At 37.7% G+C, this 21,195-nt stretch overlaps 3 protein-coding genes across 5 annotated transcripts; all 3 read right to left on the reverse strand.

Annotated features, from left to right (window-relative positions):
• Positions 1-683: 683 nt before the first annotated feature.
• On the reverse strand, positions 684-10,674 carry LOC128225569 (uncharacterized). 3 transcript variants are annotated; one of them, XM_052935438.1, is made up of 14 exons: positions 10,628-10,674; positions 10,188-10,348; positions 9,526-9,863; positions 8,901-9,186; positions 8,469-8,677; positions 8,189-8,286; positions 7,797-8,012; positions 7,532-7,619; positions 7,145-7,266; positions 4,874-4,979; positions 4,217-4,398; positions 1,484-3,832; positions 1,130-1,229; positions 684-812 (listed from the first exon to the last, which is right to left on the reverse strand). In XM_052935438.1, the coding sequence occupies exons 3-14, from the start codon at positions 9,832-9,834 to the stop codon at positions 693-695; spliced, it is 4,185 nt and encodes a 1,394-aa protein (XP_052791398.1). In that variant the 5' UTR covers positions 9,835-9,863; positions 10,188-10,348; positions 10,628-10,674; the 3' UTR covers positions 684-692. The 3 variants fall into 3 exon arrangements, with proteins under 3 accessions (XP_052791398.1, XP_052791399.1, XP_052791400.1); XM_052935439.1 differs by having other exon boundaries at positions 10,252-10,348; positions 10,628-10,661; XM_052935440.1 differs by lacking the exons at positions 10,188-10,348; positions 10,628-10,674 and adding an exon at positions 10,429-10,454.
• A 2,146-nt stretch (positions 10,675-12,820) lies between these two features.
• On the reverse strand, positions 12,821-15,267 carry LOC128228827 (U6 snRNA-associated Sm-like protein LSm6). Its single transcript, XM_052940337.1, has 4 exons — positions 15,130-15,267; positions 14,870-14,960; positions 14,443-14,556; positions 12,821-13,233 (listed from the first exon to the last, which is right to left on the reverse strand). Exons 2-4 carry the CDS (start codon positions 14,958-14,960, stop codon positions 13,199-13,201), a joined length of 240 nt encoding a protein of 79 aa, XP_052796297.1. The 5' UTR covers positions 15,130-15,267; the 3' UTR covers positions 12,821-13,198.
• A 2,648-nt stretch (positions 15,268-17,915) lies between these two features.
• On the reverse strand, positions 17,916-19,643 carry LOC128229233 (uncharacterized). The gene has a single exon (XM_052941000.1). The coding sequence runs from the start codon at positions 19,459-19,461 to the stop codon at positions 18,148-18,150; it is 1,314 nt and encodes a 437-aa protein (XP_052796960.1). The 5' UTR covers positions 19,462-19,643; the 3' UTR covers positions 17,916-18,147.
• Positions 19,644-21,195: the final 1,552 nt, after the last annotated feature.

Genomic DNA, 21,195 nt, shown 5'->3' on the forward strand with positions numbered 1-21,195 from the left:
ATGGCTGGCATCCTGGATGTTGCCTGGATGCTGACATCTCGCCTCTAAAGGCTGGCATCCTGGATGCTGACATCTCACCTCTACAGGCTGGAATCCTTGATGCTGATATCTCTCCTCGAAATGCTGGCATCCTGGATGCTGGTATCTCGCCTCTAAAGGCTGGCATCCTGGATGCTGACATCTCACCCATACAGGCTGGCATCCTGGATGCTAATATCTCGCCTCTACAGGCTGGCATCCTGGAAGCTGACATCATGCCTCTAAAGGCTTGCATCCTGGATGCTGACATCTCACCCCTACAGGCTGGCATCCTGGATGCTGACATCATGCCTCTAAAAGCTGGCATCCTGGATGCTGACATCTCACCTCTACAGGCTGGCATCCTGGATGCTGACATCTCACCCCTACAGGCTGGCATCCTGGATGCTGACATCTCACCCCTACAGGCTGGCATCCTGGATGCTGACATCATGCCTCTAAAAGCTGGCATCCTGGATGCTGACATCTCACCTCTACAGGCTGGCATCCTGGATGCTGACATCTCACCCCTACAGGCTGGCATCCTGGATGATGATATCTCGCCCTTACAGGCTGGCATCCTGGATGATGATATCTCGCCCCTACAGGCTGACATCTTGGATGCTGACATCTTGCCCCAACAGACTGGTATCCTGCAAGCTGATATCTTGCTCCTACAGACTGGCATCTTGTGTGCTGAGCTGGTAGGCCATGATCTGGTCTTGTAGCAGCTGAATGGCGGCCATCTTCTCAGTTAACACCTCACTAACTTTCTCCATGTAGTCACCAAATGACTGAAACATAAAACAGCGAGATATCTCTTTCATGTTTGCTTTTAACATAAATATTGATATGTTGTTTGCATAATTATGTAGTGGAAACAACACTAGTCGTACTCCTTAACCAGGAATGACAATGTAGTTGGTAAACCTAGTGTTTTTCGTTTATAACACAAGTAACTCATGAAGATTAGTTTCATAACAATGTATTTTAAATTTTAAATATAGAAAGCAGTGGTATATCAATAATAAGGAATTTAAAGAAAGTATGTTGTCCAGCAGAATGTTACAGGTCTGCAATAAAAAATAACATGTCATCATGTATTGCATACCTTATTTCCAGCCTTGGCTCCCAGCAACAGTTTCATCTCCTGTTTACAAAGGGAGGTCACTGTCGCCAGTTGATCCTCGTGGGAACTGATCAGCTGAGATCTGAAGTGGGAAAATCTTACTGTTCAAGGATTCTTACTTTACAAAACATGAATAAATACAATACATGAGAGATTGAGTGAAAGAAGGAACATTAATTTTAAATATTAATCTGGTGAGTTTAAAATCAAATCAGAATTTTTTTTGTGGCAACATAATTTTTAACAATTTCTTTAATATTCTTATTTCAAACTTTACAATAAGTTAAATTTATATCAGTTTAAAATAATCAATGTTTGAGAGAAGACAATTCCTACTTGAGGTCGAGTGTCTCACTGCTATCACTGTCACTTTTCTGTGACCCAGGCCTGTCACTGGCAGAGGAATGGCGGCTCACTGGGGTTGGATGTACAATGTCCTTGCTGAGGACGGCAGTGGCCTTGGTCTGCTTGTTGGTGGTGAGAGGCTGGGGGTGGATTGGGGAGAAGCATGCCCCTGCCTGCAGTTTCTCTGTTGTCAATGCACCATTACCTGCCGCTGCATCAATAGCAGAGTCTGACAGAGTTCGGTCACGTTTGTCTCTACAATAACTGTCCTGACCTGGCACCGGAGAATGAGACACATAGTCCTTTATCACAGGAGAACTGTTGTTTGTCTGTCGTGTGTTCACTGGAGAATGTACTACACGTGATTTCACAGACTGGAACACATTTCTACCAGCTTGGTCACTGAAGTAACCAGGCTGCGAAAAATCAGAGTTTTGGTAATTTGTCGTTTCTTTCTCTTGTTTAGTCAAGGGCCTGTGTTGAGTGGCCCTGCTGTGTAGAGCACTATCTGAGGCCACAGATACAATGCCACTATCACTGTGGCTAGACTGATTTTTGTCCAAGTTTCTAGGCAAGTGCATGTACTCATCATCTCTAGCTGTGGTCACTCGGTTACTCCTCTCACTTCTTACTGGAGTCTTGTCACTATGCTGTGAGAGACTGTCAGCATCACTAACATCACTTGAGTTAAAGTGTCTCTGACCAGAAAATTTTGCCAAATGGGTTTCAAAGTCAGCTGGGGTATCAAACCAGTTAGCACTTATGGGTTCCTTGCCAGCCTCTGCCTGCTGAATATTAAGGCATGGCTGCTGTTTTGCCTCAGACCTTCCACTACTAACCGCAGTATTAGAACTGTTAGGAAAGTAACTACTTTTCTGTTTTGGAACCACATGGAAAGGAGTTTTCCCACTACTATTGTCCTTTGCACTTGAAGGCCTAACACTACCATCATTTCTCTCACTGTTGGTCTTGGGGATGGTTCTGACAGGATCAGGACGGAATCCCTGCTGGGGCTGGGGAGGGGTGACAGGGTTCTGGTTTTTGTTGAGGTGCCAGCGTGGGGACTGGGAGAACGTTGTGAGCTCAGTGCTCTTGGCTGGAAGCACGGCTGGGATTTCTGGCTGGAGAGATGGGTCCTGGGGAATACGGGGCTGAGTTCCGGAGTTCTCACTAGGGGTCCTCGGTGTCCAGTTACGCTGGTCCATTGACGGAGCATCAAACAGTAAGTCATCTTCTATAGTGTCGGATAAAGATGATGGTATCCTTATCTGAGGTCGTGTGACTTCAGACTTCTGTTTCTCTATATCTTTAGTTTTTGATCCGGAGGCAGCATTTTTTGCTTTGATGGAATCATCAGTTCTTTGTAAACCATTTTGTTTTTGATTACCATAAGATGGTCTCGATTTATTTGCATCATATTCCTGAAGAGTCACTTCACCACTGTCATCATGTAAACCTGCCGGAGTATTATTTGAACCATCATTGTACACTTTCTTTCTTAATACTGGGACACTGGCAGAAACAGCCGACATTCTGGGCTGAGTGGTGGGAGTGTTTTGGACTTCCCCCTGGTAGCTGGGCTGACCGAGTGTTGGGGCCGGTTTCCTACCAACTCCCACAGGGAACACTGGTGTGCTGGCAGCTACAGCACTCTTCCCATCTGTGCGGTTTAAATCATTCATCTCTTCTTCATTGTTGAAATCAGTGGTTGGAAAGTCATTGTCTGTGTCTGAGGACTTTATCACGGGAGGGATGTTACGACTAGGTGTGATTATTTTCTTTCCATGATTATCAGTCTTTGTACTAAATGACTTCACATCAAAGTTTTTCATTTGCTGGAATGCACTCGTTTGAGCCACGGGTTTCTGAGGTCCTGTCACGTTACAAGAGTCTGTGTCTGTCTGATCAGACTCACTGTTTGAAGACATGTTTTGCTTGGAGACAAGATTTGGAGCAAAATGTCTTGTTATTGGAGCTTTATTACTTGACTTTGACACAGAGGCACTGGGCACAGCACTTGCAGAGCTTGCCCTAGCCCCAGAACTGGATGCGCGTGTTTCACTCCTCCCAGCAACAGTGGCTGTCTTCCTTCGCGCCCCAGGGCCTCTTAAAGGGGTTTCACTGGGGTCAAGGTGGAGATCAGCATTTGAGTTACGGTTAGTGAACTGCTTGGTGCTCTGTCTCATGGGTGTGGAGGAGCAGAGGATGTTTGAGGGCTGGAAGATGGAGGGGGCTGAGGCTGGGATATTCATCAGGATGTTGGACATAGCCACGTTAGTGCTTCCCCGTGTTGAGGATGCCTGCTGGCTGCCCTGGCTGGAACGACGCAATTCCTTTACCCTGCAACAAGAAGGTAGTGACATTATTTAATTATCTTTTGCAATACACTGATGATAAATCATATACTTCTAGTGATGAGAACAGTACCAATACTGCACCATCAGGTTATACATTTCACACTTTGTACAGTTATTTCCTTCAAACAAGCTCACAAATCTTCAATATTAATTTAATGTCTGTTATTAAATCTGATTAATTTTTACTAAAAGATGATCTATGTAAATTTCAAAATTATTTTTGTTAGGAGTTTTTCATAAATTTATATATAATACGATCATATAAATATCAAAACTCTGGTACCGTGAAAACCTTATATCCAACATTGAACCATTTGAACAAGTATGCATGCATGTCAAACCTGACATCATTGTATGTATAACCTACCTGTCAGCGTATCTGAGGGTGTTGAGAGTGTGTTCACACGACGTGCTGCCTGGAGATATGTTTGCAATCATGCAAGTGCGTGAATTCCCTATGAACGAGTCCTTGAGGATGTGTGTCAGCTTGCTCTGTCTGAATGGCTTGTGACGGCTCTCCTGGTCAATTGACCGGATACATTCCTTCAGCTGAAAAAACCATCATCGTTTATAATGGTATAGTTTGCTGTAATCTTAACTGTTGCATTTTTTTATCATCTACACCATTCCTACCTGCTCTGTGGCCAAGGGTGGTAACTCTAAACAAGTGTCAAAGAAAGAGATTATTCAAGAATTACAGCGAACAAAAAATATTACCAAGTGATTATATAAAATTATTGTGTCATATTTAAGATTTTTGTTTAGAATTCTAACATCTTCAAGGTTTGATTTCCCCTGTTTGCGCTATATTAGAACAAAATTGACTTTTAATTAAAAGTGACACTCATATATAAAATCAATACATTCACATGATAACAAACATAGATTTGAGTGATAAAGCTTTAACTACTTAATAGTTTTACAGTGATCAACTATCATCTCATATGGCAGAAATACCATGGTTTCTGCACCTTTCCTTCAAATTTAATGCTCTATTAATCCAAAACAAAAATGAAGTCCTTACTGCAAGAAGACTCTGGTTGATTTCTGCTCCCTCCATGCGCGTCTGTTTGTCTGGATCCCCTGAGTCTGAAGCTCGCTCACTCCCAGCCAGGTCAATAAACGAAATTCTGTCAGAAATGTGTACAACAGTAAACATTAATCTGTACAGACTTCTTTGATGAAAGATATTTTTTCCTTAAATGTTAAAGTTCTAGTAAATTGCTTCGAAGCTTGTAGGGTATGCAAATCAATATAAGTGGACTTTATTTAATGGGCTGCACTGTGTGTTTTGGGGCCTTCAGACATACATGTGATCTTACTGGAGTTTGTATAGAACAATTAAGTCAATATATGCCTCTGTTAAAGGTGTTGTTAAGACCAAAACAAGACTCTCCAATGTTTTTGATTGTCCAATAGGATTACGTCAAGGTTGTAGTTCAAGTCCAATATTGTTTGCCTTGTTTATAAATGAACTGCATAGCTTGTTTTTAAACAACAATGTAAGAGGTTTACAACTTTTCCCTGATATAATTGAAATATTTTTAATTATGTTCGCAGATGATATTGCATGTGTATCTGACACCGTTGTAGGCCTACAAAGGCAGTTAAATATTTTACAGGATTTTTGGAATGAATGCAAGCTTTTTGTTAATATAGAGAAAATGAAAGTTATGGTATTCAAGAATGGTGGACAATTATCAAGACATGAAAATTGGTATTATGCAAATAATAATTTAAACTTGATGTTGTAAAGGGTTTTGATTATGTTGGTGTTTATTTCTCAAGTACATTATATCTGTATAAAATGGCTGAACATATGTCAATTAAGTCAAAATGAGTACTTTTGCATGTTTTAATATGTTTCAGAATTATAGTTATGTACCATAAAGAACATTATTTGATGCAAAAATCATGCCAATTATGTTATATGGCTCAGAGTTATGGGGACTTCAAAACATGGTTTGCATTGATATAGATGTACATATGTTGGGATGCAAGAGGTTCTTGAATGTTCAACAAAACGCTTGCAATGATGTGGTTCTAGGTGACTTGGGACGTTTTCCTATGTATATATATTCATCTAAACGTTGTATTAAATACTGGACTCGTCTTCTTAATATGCCAAAAACTAGATACCCTAAATGATGTTATAATATGATTTTATATTATGATAGTATTTGGCTTTTGTAATTGGGTGACTACTGTTAAAGAAAATGTATATAGTAACAGCTTTGGCTACATTTGGGAAAGCCAACATGTCAATAATGTTAAGTTGTTTTTATTCCAGTATACTAATTTGTTATACTAATAGGTTAAAAGATCAGTATTTGCAAATATGGAGAGCCAGATGATACAGAGAGAAGAACGCACTTGCCCATACTGCGAATGTTATATTGAAGATGAATTCCATTTTTTGTTGATATGTCCTTTATATAGTGTTTTGAGGAATGTTTATATTGCAAAATACTATCGAGAAAACCCTACTTTTGATAAACTTTATGATTTAATGTGTAATACAAATGCTTGGAATTAATTTAGCAATGTTTATTTATTATGCATTTGAAGAAAGAAAATATTTTATGGACATTTGAGTTTGATATCATAACATGTCATTATCACTATCTATCATGATTGTTTGATATATGTATGCTATTGTGTTTGTGTATGGGCTGAAGGCCTTTTGTACAATATACTTTGAACTGAACTATTTATTGCATTATCGCTAGATGACTTTCTGAGAGCAATTAAGAACATTTCATGATGATATCTCTAAAATTGTGTAAGATATGTGTTTACAAGTAAGATCATATATTGCACGTTTTGTATACTAAATTTGACATCACACACATGAGGTCATAACAAAAGTACATTATTGAAACAGACACATTGAATACATTCAAATTAAGTAGGGAAGAAAGTTGTGGTGACTTTGGAAAAATTAGTACGGTAGTTGTCATAAATCATCAAGAAAATAATGCACCAAAGACAATCCTGAGAATGTAATAAGGAAGAAAATTACAACATATTGAAAAAAAACAACATTATTTTTGGCAATCTTTATTATTATAAATGATTATAAGGCCAAAGTCACTCGCAAAATGTAGAAGATTTACAGATTCAATTGTACCTGTCTGAAGAAACAATTGAATTTGATCAATTATTATGAAAAACAGCTTAAATTGCATAAAATTCTTGGTTTAATTCATTTTGGAGTATGTTTTAGTTCTTAAATTTTCCAAAGTTAATTATCATTAATATTAACTTTGTTATATTTTGATGCTTAGCCTCATACCTGCCAAGTCTCCTATCAGTAGAGTCACGTATCTCCATTTGCAGGATGGCGTGAGAGCGTGATGAGTCAGGGTTCACACCACTGGTACCCTTGCTGCGAACAGAATTACCATACTCGAGCACCTAGGAAAAACAGGATGCATTGACAAAGTTCAGTTTCCATTGATGCAAAATTAATTGTTTTACTTTGTACAATTTGTTTGCCAAAGCAGGCATACTCATTTGAGAAAACTTAATAATCAGAGTCAGTTACAGTTTCTAAATTTAGCTTAAAACACAAACTACAAAATAATTAAGTATAAACTCCATCAGCAGCTAAATGTATATCATGACTACAAATCTTGCAATAACCAAAAATGATAAAAGTGTATATAAATGTAGCGCTCACCTGCATGAGAGACTGTTCATCTGTGGCCTCTGTCTCAGTAAGACCTGCTATACACACATGATTAGAGCCATCTTCCCGTGCATGCAACCTGCAAAAACACATGAGTTTAGAAAATTAATAGTTTCTCACAGTAAATAAAACAATGTGTTAACTTACATTTGGGATTAATTTTGGTAAAAGTTCTTGACAACAAAGTAATAAAGTATTCACAGATGTTTTCCACTTATTACAATGTTATAATGGTAATCCTGATTGACACCCTCACCTGTTTCTCTTGTTGAGGAGGTCAAACAGCTGTCCACAATAGATTTCAAAGAAGCTGACCCAGACCTTGATACCTGTGCCATACTGGCCGCTCTCAACAATGGAGAAGATGTCATGGGCCGCCAGCAGGTAGAGGCCCGGCACATCGCGTCCACCAATCATTGTGTGGGTCTTCCCAGCTCCTGTCTGTCCGTATGCAAAACATGTGGCACTACCTCTGTAATATTACACCAGCAATTAAAGGAACAGTTCCATAATGCTTATTATCCATTCTGGTTTGAATTTAATACATCTAACATTATTACAAAACATAATGTATTATCAAAACAGCCAATATCTACAAACAGCTCCTGAATCTCACAAGCTCCTACAGAATGAGGACTGGACACCTACCCATCAAACACACAGCTTATAAGCGGTCTGGCTGCCCTAATGTAGACATCCTCGTTGGAGCACTTCTCGTCAAACACTTCATCAAATATGAACTCATGCTGAAATAAACATAATGCCACATAGGATAGATCACATATATAGGTCTTGTAATTGTACAGCATTATATGACATGTTATAAAATCCATTGATAATGGTCTTTAATTTGATGTGTTCTTTCTTAGGTTAGGGAAACATTTCATAATTTAAAACACATTATTAAATGTCTATAATAAGCACCAACTTTGAGGGTGTAGGCTGTGAGATCCACAGCCTGTTTGGGCTCAGAGACCACAATGGTGGTTGTGCTGCCAGCGTGGACCATGTCCTCCTCCCCAGACCGTACCTCCCGCTTGCTCAGGGGACGCTTACGAACACAAACCTTAATACGGTCAACATTCAGCCTGCTTGAACCTGGCCTTGACTTTGGACGAGCAGTTGTACTACTTCCTCCTGTGTACAAGTATTATCAGGGTAAAACGTATGATATAGTTGTTTATCTTTAAATTATGTACAAACACTGTGTTATGGATATACATTTTATTTGTGTTATTTCAATATAAAAAGTTGTTTATCATCTTTTTAAAGAAAAGAAAAAGGCATATGCATTTCCGCATATAAAAATCTTTATCATATTCATCGAAACTATACATGTTAATGTTTCTGTACAACTTACCAGGGACTCCATAATTATATCCAGCTCCATGTTTGACTTTTTCTACAGGGACTTTTCTCACTTTACCAGGAAGTTCCCTAACAGATGTGGTCACGCTGTGTTTCACAGCTGGCTCATAGTCTGAGTGCTCCTCTGACTCAGCAGTGGAGGAGTCTGTAGACTCATCATCAGAGTCGAAGTGCAGGCCAGAGGCTCCAGCAGCTGACAACTGGTGACTGCTGGCCGAGGTATGCGACCGGTCTCGAATACGAACATCATTTGTGGCTGAAAATGACTTCCCAGCTACCTGAAAAAAAATTCAAATAATACATATATAAGTTTATTATTAACATAAATATAGTAAAAATACAAAATAAGCTCACACTTAATGTTTCTGCACACTATCATTCTTTCTTAAAAATAAATTCAATTCTAAAATGTACTTAAAACTTAGATATATTTGCAAGCAAAAGGTTTGAAAATTTCATTTAAAAGGACAATGATCAAGTGCAGGCAATATTATTTATAAACAAGTTATTTAACTGGCATTATTGCTTCCAGAATACAGTAACTGTACCAGAGTTAATTTAACAATACTTTTAACAATTACACCTCAAACTGCTTAGAATAAAGTATAAAATATTACCTGCAAAGGGGTCTGGGCTGGGCTTCTGTTTCTTTTTCTAGCAGACTTGTTTTTCACATTTTGTACTGATCTATTAATGGCTGAGGGGCCAGAGAGATAATTGTCCCTCTCTGTATTATGAACAGCCTTTACGATACTGATAAGTTCTACCAGCCGTCTTTTGTCTTCCGCTGAAGTTATTCCGAAAGCTGGGCAATCGTTCACAGTCAATCTGGTCAATGCTTCTGACTTTGTTATTCCATGTGAACGGAATGAGGGGTAGTACCTTTCAAGTTTGGCCTCTCTGAGGCATTCATATAATGTCCCCATGTTAAATTGAAAGAGCTAATGTTATGTACCTGAAATTAAAATATACACTTAAATGAAGACAGAAAAAGTCCTTTCATTATTATATTAATACTATATCAGACAAAGTCAATCCTAGTCGACTGATCTTTTTGACTTCTCAAACTTATTTAATCATAACCAGTATTACGTGTCATCTAAAGAAAACTTGCATTTGTTTACAAATAAATTTATATTTGGAAAATGTCCAAGACATCATACATACTAATTATATTTAAAAGAACAAAGCTATACGATTTTTCAATAGATACATAAGTACAATATGTACAATTTTAATATATAGTTATCAACAAACTAAAAAAATTAATCCAATCTACCTTGGTATTTAAATCAATTATAATTAGCTTCAACAGGAAAATGACTGAGCTAAGCTCAGCTTACTCCATTTCAGTTGTGACCTCACAAGTTCGTGTCTAAACTTGAAACACCAAGTGCATTTTCCAGTTTCCTCCCTTGTCTTATACTCTTATCTACAACTCTGGAAATATTCAAGATAATATATAAATCTTTAATGATACAGTATTTAAAAGTGCAAGTCTACAAAAATAAAGCATTTACCACTGCAAGCCCCGACAAATGCAAAAACAAATGGCTCGACATAGAACGTTTACTTTCAGTTTCATTTCACTCTTGAAAAATCATCATATTGCAAACTTTTAATGAAACATCCGACTACAAACAAAAACATATATAGAAAAATATGATAAATGGACAGTTAAATATTTGCAGACAGTATTGTACACGATTTATCGATTACCAACAATAACTATGCGTTTTTATGTCGCCGGTAACGCTTTGGACGCCATTTGTAAACAATGAAGTGTACTTCACGGATTGCGGTTACAGTGGACTGAATTTCTGCGATACCGGTGAAACGTGTACGCTCGTATCACAAACTAACAATGTTTGAAAGAAAAATTTAAATGTCAAACTGATTACTCTGCTGTCTTCTGATGCAAAGAAAAACATCACAAAAATATGTTGATGTGACTTTGGACAATAAACTAAGTTTTAACTAGGAGATGTTTTTTTTCAACACATGTCTGAAGTTTAATGTTTGTACTTACATGTAGTAGATTTCCTTCTCCAACATTTGATTTCACGTCGATTTCACGAACTAGACGCCGACCCTTTTTATAGTACGTTGGTAAAAAAAGTTTGTGTTTAAATATGTTGTTTATAACCTTTAAATAGAAGATTAATGTAACACCATTACCCAATGATGACAATAAAATTATTCCATAACGCCTAACAAAAATAGCCTACCTACCATACCTGTTTCTGAAAAAATATGTAACTCTAACCAAACCTTTTTATTAAACGTTATTGTCCGCCCAATGTTCTGATGACAAGGTTGTCGACACAAAAGTAATAACTATAGGTTGCCTCTACAGGTGACACAACACTAAATTTGGCAATGCCCGAGAAACTAGTTATTTAAATAATTATAGGGCCCTGCAAAAATGCGGGTGCCCTTAAGTAATAATCCTGTCTGTCTGGCGGTCGGTCTGTCCACATTTTTCATAATAACATTACAACCACTGAAGATGTCAACTTCAAACATCCCCCCTCCCAACTTTAATATTGTAAGACTTATAGCTCTTTGTAACTTTTTTTAAAACTTATCCTTTCCCCCTAGCTTTACAAGATATCCGCTTCAAACTTCATAAACTTACTCACAGTTACACTGCGCTCTTTGGAGGCAAGTTTTATAATTTCAATATTAATTTATGGCCCTTCGAAACTTTTAAAATTACACATGTCTTTTTGTGTCTCTTAATCACTTATAAACTATTGAAGATATCAAAAAAAATAACTTCATACACTTACTCTCAGTAACAATATGGTCCAAGTCAAAAAAATACCTCCAGTTTTTCATATCATCAGATTTATGACACTTTGTACCTTATTTCAATAGAATTGAGAGGTTTTGAAACATCAATATAGACAAGAGATGTTAGTGAAACATTTATGCCCCCTTGGGAGCCAAATTGTTAGTAGGATTTGGACACTTAAATAAAATATGGACAATCAGAAAACCTTTTTTCAGCTTACAGTCACACTGACCTTGACCTTTGACCCACTGACCTCAAAATCAATAGGGTTCATCTGCTGGTCATGACCAATAAGCCTACCTAGTATGAGGTCCCTGGGTCAAAGCGTTCTCAAGTTATTGATCGGAAACCGTTTTTCATGTTAAGGTCACACTGACCTTGACCTTTGACCCACTGACCTCAAAATCAATAGGGTTCATCTGCTGGTCATGACCAATACACCTACCAAGTATGAGGTTCCTGGGTCAAAGCGTTCTCAAGTTATTGATCGGAAACCGTTTTTCATGTAAAGGTCACACTGACCTTGACCTTTGACCCACTGACCTCAAAATCAATAGGGTTCATCTGCTGGTGATGACCAATACACATACCAAGTATGAGGTCCCTCGGTCAAAGCGTTCTCAAGTTATTGATCGGAAACCATTTGGTATTCCGACCGACCGACCGACAGACCGACCGACATGTGCAAAACAATATACCCCACTTTTTTCAAAAGGGGGCATAAAAAGGAAATGTAGCCTTATTTGAAAGCTCAAAACCACAAATCCAATATGAACATGTGATTTAAGTGGATGCAACTGACTTCTTTTAAAAATGTGTATGTTGACCATCTCCCTTTGCTTATATTCCTTTGTTGTTGTTTTTTTTATATGGTTTAGATAGTGTATATAACAACTTCACATATAATCCAATACAAATTTAAATATATATGAATAATAAAACAGTCCTGATTAAAGAGAAACGTTTTCTCAGAACAGCTCATATTTGTTTTTCAAACATTAACAACCCTAGATTGATATCTTATGTACAGCACAATGATCTGTGACAAAATTCAATGAAGGCATCAGTAGGACATGTAAGTCGAGGACTCGGGTATTATTTCAAAAACAAATATGTTTCTCCATCATTATTTATTTCTTAACAAAAGCAAGATTTATCATAAAAAAGGAGACATTTCACAATGAACACATCTTATAATGGAAATGATAATTTTGGTATTATGCCACACTGTGTGTCAACAGTCAAAAAATGTGTATAGTTCTGATCATGAAAATATATTTATATGAACAACCATTTCAAAAAAGTTTGTTAGAAAATACACTTGATGCAGAACTGCTGTGTGTATCTTGGTCAGACATTAAAAGTATACTGTATGACATTTTAAGTATTTTTAAAAAATGTAAAAAACACACTAGATATGAATCCCATGTACACAGAAGAACTCAGTTCTATACATGTATGGTGGTGGTGATGAATATGTACAGAAACGAGTGTCATCCACGTCTTTTTGTTGTTGAAATGTACAGCACTGAAAAAGAAAACCATAATATTATAAATTTTCAATATTAGATTAAACTAGAAACTAAAGTAATATATTATATATATGTACATTTTTTTAAGATGTGCTGTAAGTATTGTTCAGAACCTTAATTGAAAACAAAATTATTTAATTAATCTTTTTAATTATTTTTAAGGCACAACTTAAGACATTTTAACAGAAAATATAAATAAGAAACCCAAAGAGCCATTGGGTTTGTAAAACAATATAAACCAAACATCGCCAATGAACAAAATGTAAACACACACACACACACATATATATATATATATTTATATATATATATATTGTGTATCAGATACATGTAGTCCACTAGCACCCTTTATCCTAGTTCTGGATTCCATAACTTTAATGTTGATATTTATTTTTTTGATGTTTACAACACATTAAAGTTATGGCGTAACCCCCATAGTAAAGTCAACCAGAATCAATTGAGTGTGATGATGCAATGCAATCACATGACCATGATGACGTCGATGGGTTCTATTTATAGCATCGGATTCACATTGTTCATTTAGTTGAAAACAATTTCAGTAAGGCTGAAAATACCTTTTGATAGTAAAAACAATTTATTTATTCCACATTTGTTATTAGTTATTTACTAATTATTCGAAATAGAAAAAATAACAGCAAAATAAACACTACATTTGTGAGGTCAAATGTAGCTCACATGGGTATTTTCTGAAAATCTTGGTGTCACGTGATTAAATTTAAACACAACTATGACCTAGTTAAGGAATGCTTGTAATAGGATTTATTAAAATGCTAAATCAACTATCTTTAAAGCGTTTTTTGGTTTTGAAAATGTGTTTATGAACTACATTTTACTTCATTTACCTGAGGATACAGTTATTTTGTCTGTACAATGCATACAAGTGAAATGACAGCGTGACATAAAAATGTCACGAATTCTGGTAGGGTTTGGATATGGCGTTCTCTTCAGCGAACACATCCAAAAAGTTATAACGTGTTCGCAGAAGTTCTTTAGCTACCTTTATCCCATCTTCTATTTAAATATGTATAGTCTTGATTACATTGTTTATGTATATATCTTACAGATTACAGGTCTTCAGAATCTGAATTGCGTTGCTTTTATACCCGGAAAACCATACTGTTATATATATACAAAATGGAGATTCTCTTGAGTTTAACAAACACTACACATAGTTCATATCTCACCGTTGTTTCCACGGATGAAGGCATCTCCATATTTGTTTTTCAGCTGTCCATTCACATACTCTTCTGTCTGCTCAAGGGCAATATTCATGTACCCATCAAGACATGCCAGCACTCCTGTACACAGAAAGGAGACAACAAACTTGAAACTGTCTTTTGGATTGGATTGAAAAATGACACTTCATAAAAAGTAAAGAGACAGGAATAAAAGAAGACTAACAGATTTGCTCTACAATCCTTTCAGGATAAGCTGGAATTAATATTTACCAAATGCAAAAGCTAAAGTACTGAAGACCTATAAAATGTAACTTGACTTAAAGTTGTCGTTTATCAAACCAATTTGACTGACAATTACTATAATGTTATTTAGCTCAAAAGTCAAGGAAGTTATGTTTATTCTTAAGAAAAAAAATAGCACCAATTATATTACCTCTGTAATCCACACCAGAATTAAGCTTCACCACCACTGGCCTTCCTATAATTTTCTTCAGAAATTCACTTGGAGTTTGTTTACGACTCATCTGCAATCCGGACAAAGACAATGAAAAAATATGACATCATGAAAGAGATAATCAATTATGTATAACAGGGCCTGGCAAAATTAAACAAAATTTACATAAGAAACGTATTTGTACTGTACTGATGAAGAACTTGAAAAGAAGATATTTTAAAATGGAAAAAATACGATACCTCGAAAATAAGGGGCACACAACACTTTTACAAGAACGGGAGCAGACAATGAATGAATGTTAGGACTTGGCATGTACGCAGTGTTCTCCTCCTGGAACTAAACTATCAAATTCAGTATACTCCCAGTCTCCTTAAACCAGAAAGTCTTTTCATCTTTCAATACTGGGCATTTTATTTATACGTCGGTTTCGGGATAGGAATTATAAAAAAACAACAGAGTGGGTGAAATTGTTCCTGGATATCATATTCATTCTAAAACCATCGCCATTTGTTTAGAGCGCTCTATTAAAACAGCAATATGGTCAAGCATTCCATTTGCACTAGAACGTAATGGTGACGTCCACTCTGAGCAGCTAGTGGTGTAGCTACATATAGATTGTAACTGGTATGATGGCATGTTTCTATGGAAATTGTTTTATTTTAGAATACACGTAAAAGCGTTTTCCAGCATATGAAAGACTACAAATCACACCCTTTTGAAGCACTGTATGCACACCCTACGTAACAGTGCAAGAGAACATCACAATTGTTGCTGTAGTTAGCGTTGTAGTTGTTACAGACACTGAGGTTCTCGAGAGGAAAAAATCAGATTATCCTATATAAAACTATTTAAAACAAGTGACCCAGCTGCGGGAACAGTTTTGACCCAAAGGTAGCCATTTGAACAAGCTTGGTAGAGAAGGAATTAATGAGCATGGCTTTATACAATATGTTAAGATTTTTAAAAATGTTCCTATATACTACACGCGTCACCACTTGAACAAACTTGAAAAGGACCTCTAGAAAGACAATGCTTTGTGCAAAAATAACCTCCATATAGTGGTTCAGGATAAGAGGATATTATCTTTCATTTTATTTTTTTAGCTCTGTGACTCCTATGGACCGAAAGCCTTTGAACAATAAGTTTGATCCAAATCTGCCCAGTGCATGGTTTCTGAGAAGATGTAACTTGAAGCCAAAAATTTTCATGACGGACTTCGGACGCCGGACACAGAGTGAAAACAATGCCTCAACTTGAGCACTGTGTGATCATGTCAGCTAAAACATGTGATTGAAGAAGAAAGCATACAATTTTGAGAGAGAAGTATGTGAAGTCTGGCAGAAGGAAAAAGGGTTAAGGATATGAAATCGTCAGTCACTTTTAGGGTTGGTCCGTCCCATGAAACCGAAAACAATTAATCGTTAAACCCATTACACTGAAATGTATTTTTTTACAATGTATCCATGCTTTTTTTCACCCAGACAAACTTCATTTGTATCATACACACTGTGTTAAAATTGCAATGAACGTATGTCTTCATTGTCGACCTTTGTCGACTTACACTTATCTGCCCATTCATTTTTATCAGAGTGCATGTTTCGAATTTGACATAATGTTTCTATATACATGTATATGCATATGAATGTTCTGCACATTAAAAGTTGCAATGTTTGATAATAAGTCTTGCGATACATTAACTTAATGCGCTTTCTTTATTATAAAGCCGATATAAGGTATGTATCTATATAAATTAAGATATCATATAAAGTATTATGGAAATATTATTTTAAAATAATTTCCACTAGCGGATCCAGGGGGGGCGCACCCGGCGCACGCCCCCCCCCCTAAAATTCCCGGAGCTTACATGTTCTTTGGTATGGAAACAATAAAATATACTATATTTTCCTATTTTTTCTTCGCTCGCTTCGCTCGCGTATCTTTATACAACATTGCCTTTTGAGATGTACTCGTACACAACACAGAGTGCACCCGCACAGGAGTACCATGGGCCAGAGCCGGTTCAACGCTCTCATGCTACTCTTCATTCATAGGGACATAAAACTGGATATTGAGGAAATTGTGAACATCTACGCCAGGAAATATCCTAGGCGCATGCTACTGATAGATCCATTGTGCGAATAGATACACATAGATAGCTATGCACTTAGAATATGTTGAATAGTAAAAGTATCTGAACATGGGTTCACAATTATACATGTATCTTCCCTCGTTTTTCCCGCTTAACGAAAATATACAAATTGTATAAGCCACTTAGTCGTCCTAATAGAAACCTCGTTATGATATTAGAACTATAGGTATACCCCTGGATCTGCTAGTGCAACCTTTAGAGTGATTAAAAGTTACGCCCCCCCCCCCCCAACCCCAAATCCTGGATCCGCCCCTGATTTCGTTAATGTTTATTGCGTCTTACATGTTGTTTTTTTGTGTCTGTATTTCACTGTTTGTCTATTATCTTACTGCATGTCGCCCATGTTTCCGTTGTTGAAAACATATGCCGAAATGAAATATAAGAAACAAGTATTGGTTATAATACGTAGAAATTATATAACCGACCGTGATAGGTTTCCTTACATGTAAACTAAGGTTACTACAGTGGTCATCTAGATGTATCATATAAATCGGCGTCTTCGGACACAACAATATCAAATCAAGTTATGGGATGGCTACACATGCACTATACACTGGTGCACGTTAAAGAACCAGGGTAGCTCTAACCAGGGTTGCATTCTGTCTATGCACTATGCTCCAAAAACATAAAACAACTAGAAATCTTATCGGAGCACTCACCGAATAGGCAAGGCCCGAGTGCGAGTATAAATAAGCTTACGCACCACCACCAACGGCCAAACCGACTGTTTATTTCTAGGAGTGAAAATTAATGTTTGAACATCTATATGGAAATGCAGAACAATAAACACATTTTTTATTCGCTATAACGATATGGATTTATCCTAATCATTCTGTAACCACAACGTTTACATTTACAGATTATACTGCCCACATTGTTTCCAGGTTTCATTTTGCGAGCAGGAATGGGAAAACATGCGACATAAAGTGAATGATTAAAATTATAGATTTCATAGCATTTATTGGAGCAAACAACACAACGCTGTTCCCGCTGTTCCCACACACGCAATACTGTAATTAAATCCAGCTCCTCAATCAAATAATGCACTCGCAATTATAATGAAATATCAATTACAATCGCAGATATTAGATAGCTCGTAAAACACAAGTTATGATTTCGCCACAGCAAGAAGCACGGCCATAAAAGCAAATCCTACAAAGGTGCATGAAATCTTCTTAACGTCTTTATTTCCGTCAAGCTCTTTAAACAGAATGTTTAGAAAAACGATACAGAAGATAGTACCAGTGGCCAGACTTTGCAATATTGCATTAGGGACGTCAACATCATTATATAACTGAGCCCCGGCTGAGATTGCAATCCCGATAATTATACCAACAACACAAATAATTGAGAACGCGCTAATTGAGAAGACGATAGTGGAGGGTTTTTCCTGTTCCCGCGCATACTGTAGGCTCATACCGAATGCGAGGATGGCGCGGTGGACAAGGACTGCTACACACATCAGCCAGGCATCACTGACGGCCGCCTGCAACCCCAATGCCATGCCTTCGAACACGCCGTGGAAGGAGAGAGCTGCCAGTAGGAAGGCAGACCGGATGTGGCCGCGGCCTTGCTCATCCTGGCGGCTCAATTCCGTCACCACCGTCCGCACCTCGAGGTCTTGCATGGGCAACGGAGGCACCGGCTCCAGGTCGTACCACTCGTGCCTCTCCACAGATGACGGGGCGGAATGGATTGGAGGAGGGATCGGGGCACCGTGTTCGCTAGGTAATGAGTTAGAGCGATTTACATTGTTGAGATTTGCTTCGTTAAATGATGTTATAGTTTGGTTAATGGGAGTTAAACCATTGATATGAATTCTAGGCACTGGCGTTATAATGCTTTCGTCTTGAAGTGTTTGTGGAGAATTCATTTGATTTTGTATGTCATCCTTACTGTAACTTGTTTGTGATAAAGAATGAAGACTTCTACACTCAATTAAATCACACCCTTCAAAGGCCGGGTCCTCAGTCGTCGGTATGTAATCTTGATCAAAGCTATAACTGTCGTGGTCAAACCTTGGAAGACACGAATCCTCTTGAAACTTGTAATACAAACACCTTATCACATGTTCCCCAAATATGACACCAAAGAATCCGGCCATTGTGAGTAACTCGGCCACCGGGTAGTGAGACCTTGACCCTACATGCTCCAGGACCGCGTCTACTTTATGTCGCGTTTCCGGAATCAGGTGGAGAAAGCAAACACCAAGATACACACCGCCAGAGAAGCACTTCCCTCCGGACACCATGTCGTTAAACATGCGTCTGCGCTTGAGCATGGGTCGGCGGCAATGCCTCATGAGGCGACAAGGGAGCAATCCGGCGAGAACGGTGAGGCTGGTGATGATGACAATAGCGAGCACCTTGGCAACGACAACGTCCATGTCCACGTGTGGCTCTTCATTTCCGGCAGCCGTCATTGGATAAGCTCGCGGGCTAGACTCCGGATGCCACTGGACTGCCACATCTCAGACGAGACTCAACTTCTCGTAGACACTTGTCAACAACGCACAATCACACTTTTATTATATAAGGTCGGTTGCACTGAGTGCAATTTTCAGTAGAAGTGAGCCTTTTATAAACGCTCTATATCCGGCTTTGAGCAAGGAGTGATGCCTTCGTTTACTAAGACTGAATTCACACATAAATGATACAGAACGACGAGGTCTATTTTCCAAGATAGCCCACAACGCCTCTTTTCCATGAAATGGTAATTTTAGTGGATTACAAAGGACGCGGCTTGCCACAGGTGGCCTCCGTTTAAAAACATATCCCCTTTTCTTAAATGTTCTCGTATTTCTTTTATTTCTATAGTTAGTTTAAGAAAATGTTTAGCTCTGTTCATGTTTTTGTCATATTTCCTTTTATTATAGTTCGTATAATTTCCGGCGATGTTTGTATTCAATAACTTTTCTTGATTTAATGGCAATGCCGGAAAGGGGGGTATAATATTTCCAGACACTGATCTCAATTAGTTGGAATATATGATCGTATGAAACTCTAATAAGGTAATTCCTGCTTTCCTCCTATGATCGGGTTTTCTTCTTCAGATGTCTGAGTTTCCCTGAAATTAGAAAAAAACTTCTATAATTTAAACTTCGTCATATTACCATGCCATACCGTATGTAAACTGAATAGTGATGTAAAACCATCACGCTTTTGTCAATCCGAACATATTTAATGAAGTTGGGTTAGCTAAACCAGCATCTGATGAACAGACACGATCATTATATATGTGTACATGAAAACTCCTACGAGTAAATATATGTGCCGACACTACCATTATATAGACGTGATGTGCTAACACAACCGCTGAAAAGATGTGATAGAATCACCGTTATATAAATGTGCTAACACAACCGCTATATTGATGTGCTAGAATCACCGTTATATGAATGTGCTAACACAACCACTATATAGATGTGCTAGAATCACCGTTATATGAATGTGCTAACACAACCGCTATATAGATGTGCTAGAATCACCGTTATATGAATGTGCTAACACAACCGCTATATAGATGTGCTAAATTCACCGTTATATAAATGTGCTAACACAACTGCTATATAGATGTGCTAGAATCACCGTTATATAAATGTGCTAACACAACCGCTATATAGATGTGCTAGAATCACCGTTATATAAATGTGCTAAGACAACCGCTATATAGATGTGCTAGAATCACCGTTATATGAACGTGCTAACACAATCGCTATATTGATGTGCTAGAACCACCGTCACATAAATGTGCTAACACAACCGCTATATTGGTGTGCTAGAACCACCGTTATATGAATGTGCTAACACAACCGCTATATTGATGTGCTAGAACCACCGTCATATAAATGTGCTAACACAACCGCTATATTGGTGTGCTAGAACCACCGTTATATAAATGTGCTAACACAACCGCTATATATATGTGCTAGAACCACCGTTATATGAATGTGCCACTGTTATATAAATGTGCTAACACAACCGCTATATTGGTGTGCTAGAACCACCGGTATATAAATGTGCTAACACAACCGCTATATTGGTGTGTTAGAACCACCGTTATATGAATGTGTTAACACAAACGCTATATTGGTGTGCTAGAACCACTGTTATATAAATGTGCTAACACAACCGCTATATGACGATGTGCTAGAACC

This window comes from Mya arenaria, chromosome 3, assembly GCF_026914265.1.
Source record: "Mya arenaria isolate MELC-2E11 chromosome 3, ASM2691426v1".
Lineage (NCBI taxonomy): Eukaryota > Metazoa > Mollusca > Bivalvia > Myida > Myidae > Mya > Mya arenaria.

Coding starts and splice junctions, on each gene's coding strand:
- LOC128228827 (XM_052940337.1), bottom strand. CDS start 14,960: ATGAGTCGTAAACAAACTCCAAGTGAATTTCTGAAGAAAATTATAGGA. Junction 14,557..14,869: donor TTCTGGTGTGGATTACAGAG/GTAATATAATTG, acceptor TTCTGTGTACAG/GAGTGCTGGCATGTCTTGAT. Junction 13,234..14,442: donor CTTCATCCGTGGAAACAACG/GTGAGATATGAA, acceptor TTTCTTTTTCAG/TGCTGTACATTTCAACAACA.
- LOC128229233 (XM_052941000.1), bottom strand. CDS start 19,461: ATGACGGCTGCCGGAAATGAAGAGCCACACGTGGACATGGACGTTGTC.
- LOC128225569 (XM_052935438.1), bottom strand. CDS start 9,834: ATGGGGACATTATATGAATGCCTCAGAGAGGCCAAACTTGAAAGGTAC. Junction 4,980..7,144: donor ACTGATAGGAGACTTGGCAG/GTATGAGGCTAA, acceptor CATTTCTGACAG/AATTTCGTTTATTGACCTGG. Junction 1,230..1,483: donor AGTGAGACACTCGACCTCAA/GTAGGAATTGTC, acceptor TTCCCACTTCAG/ATCTCAGCTGATCAGTTCCC.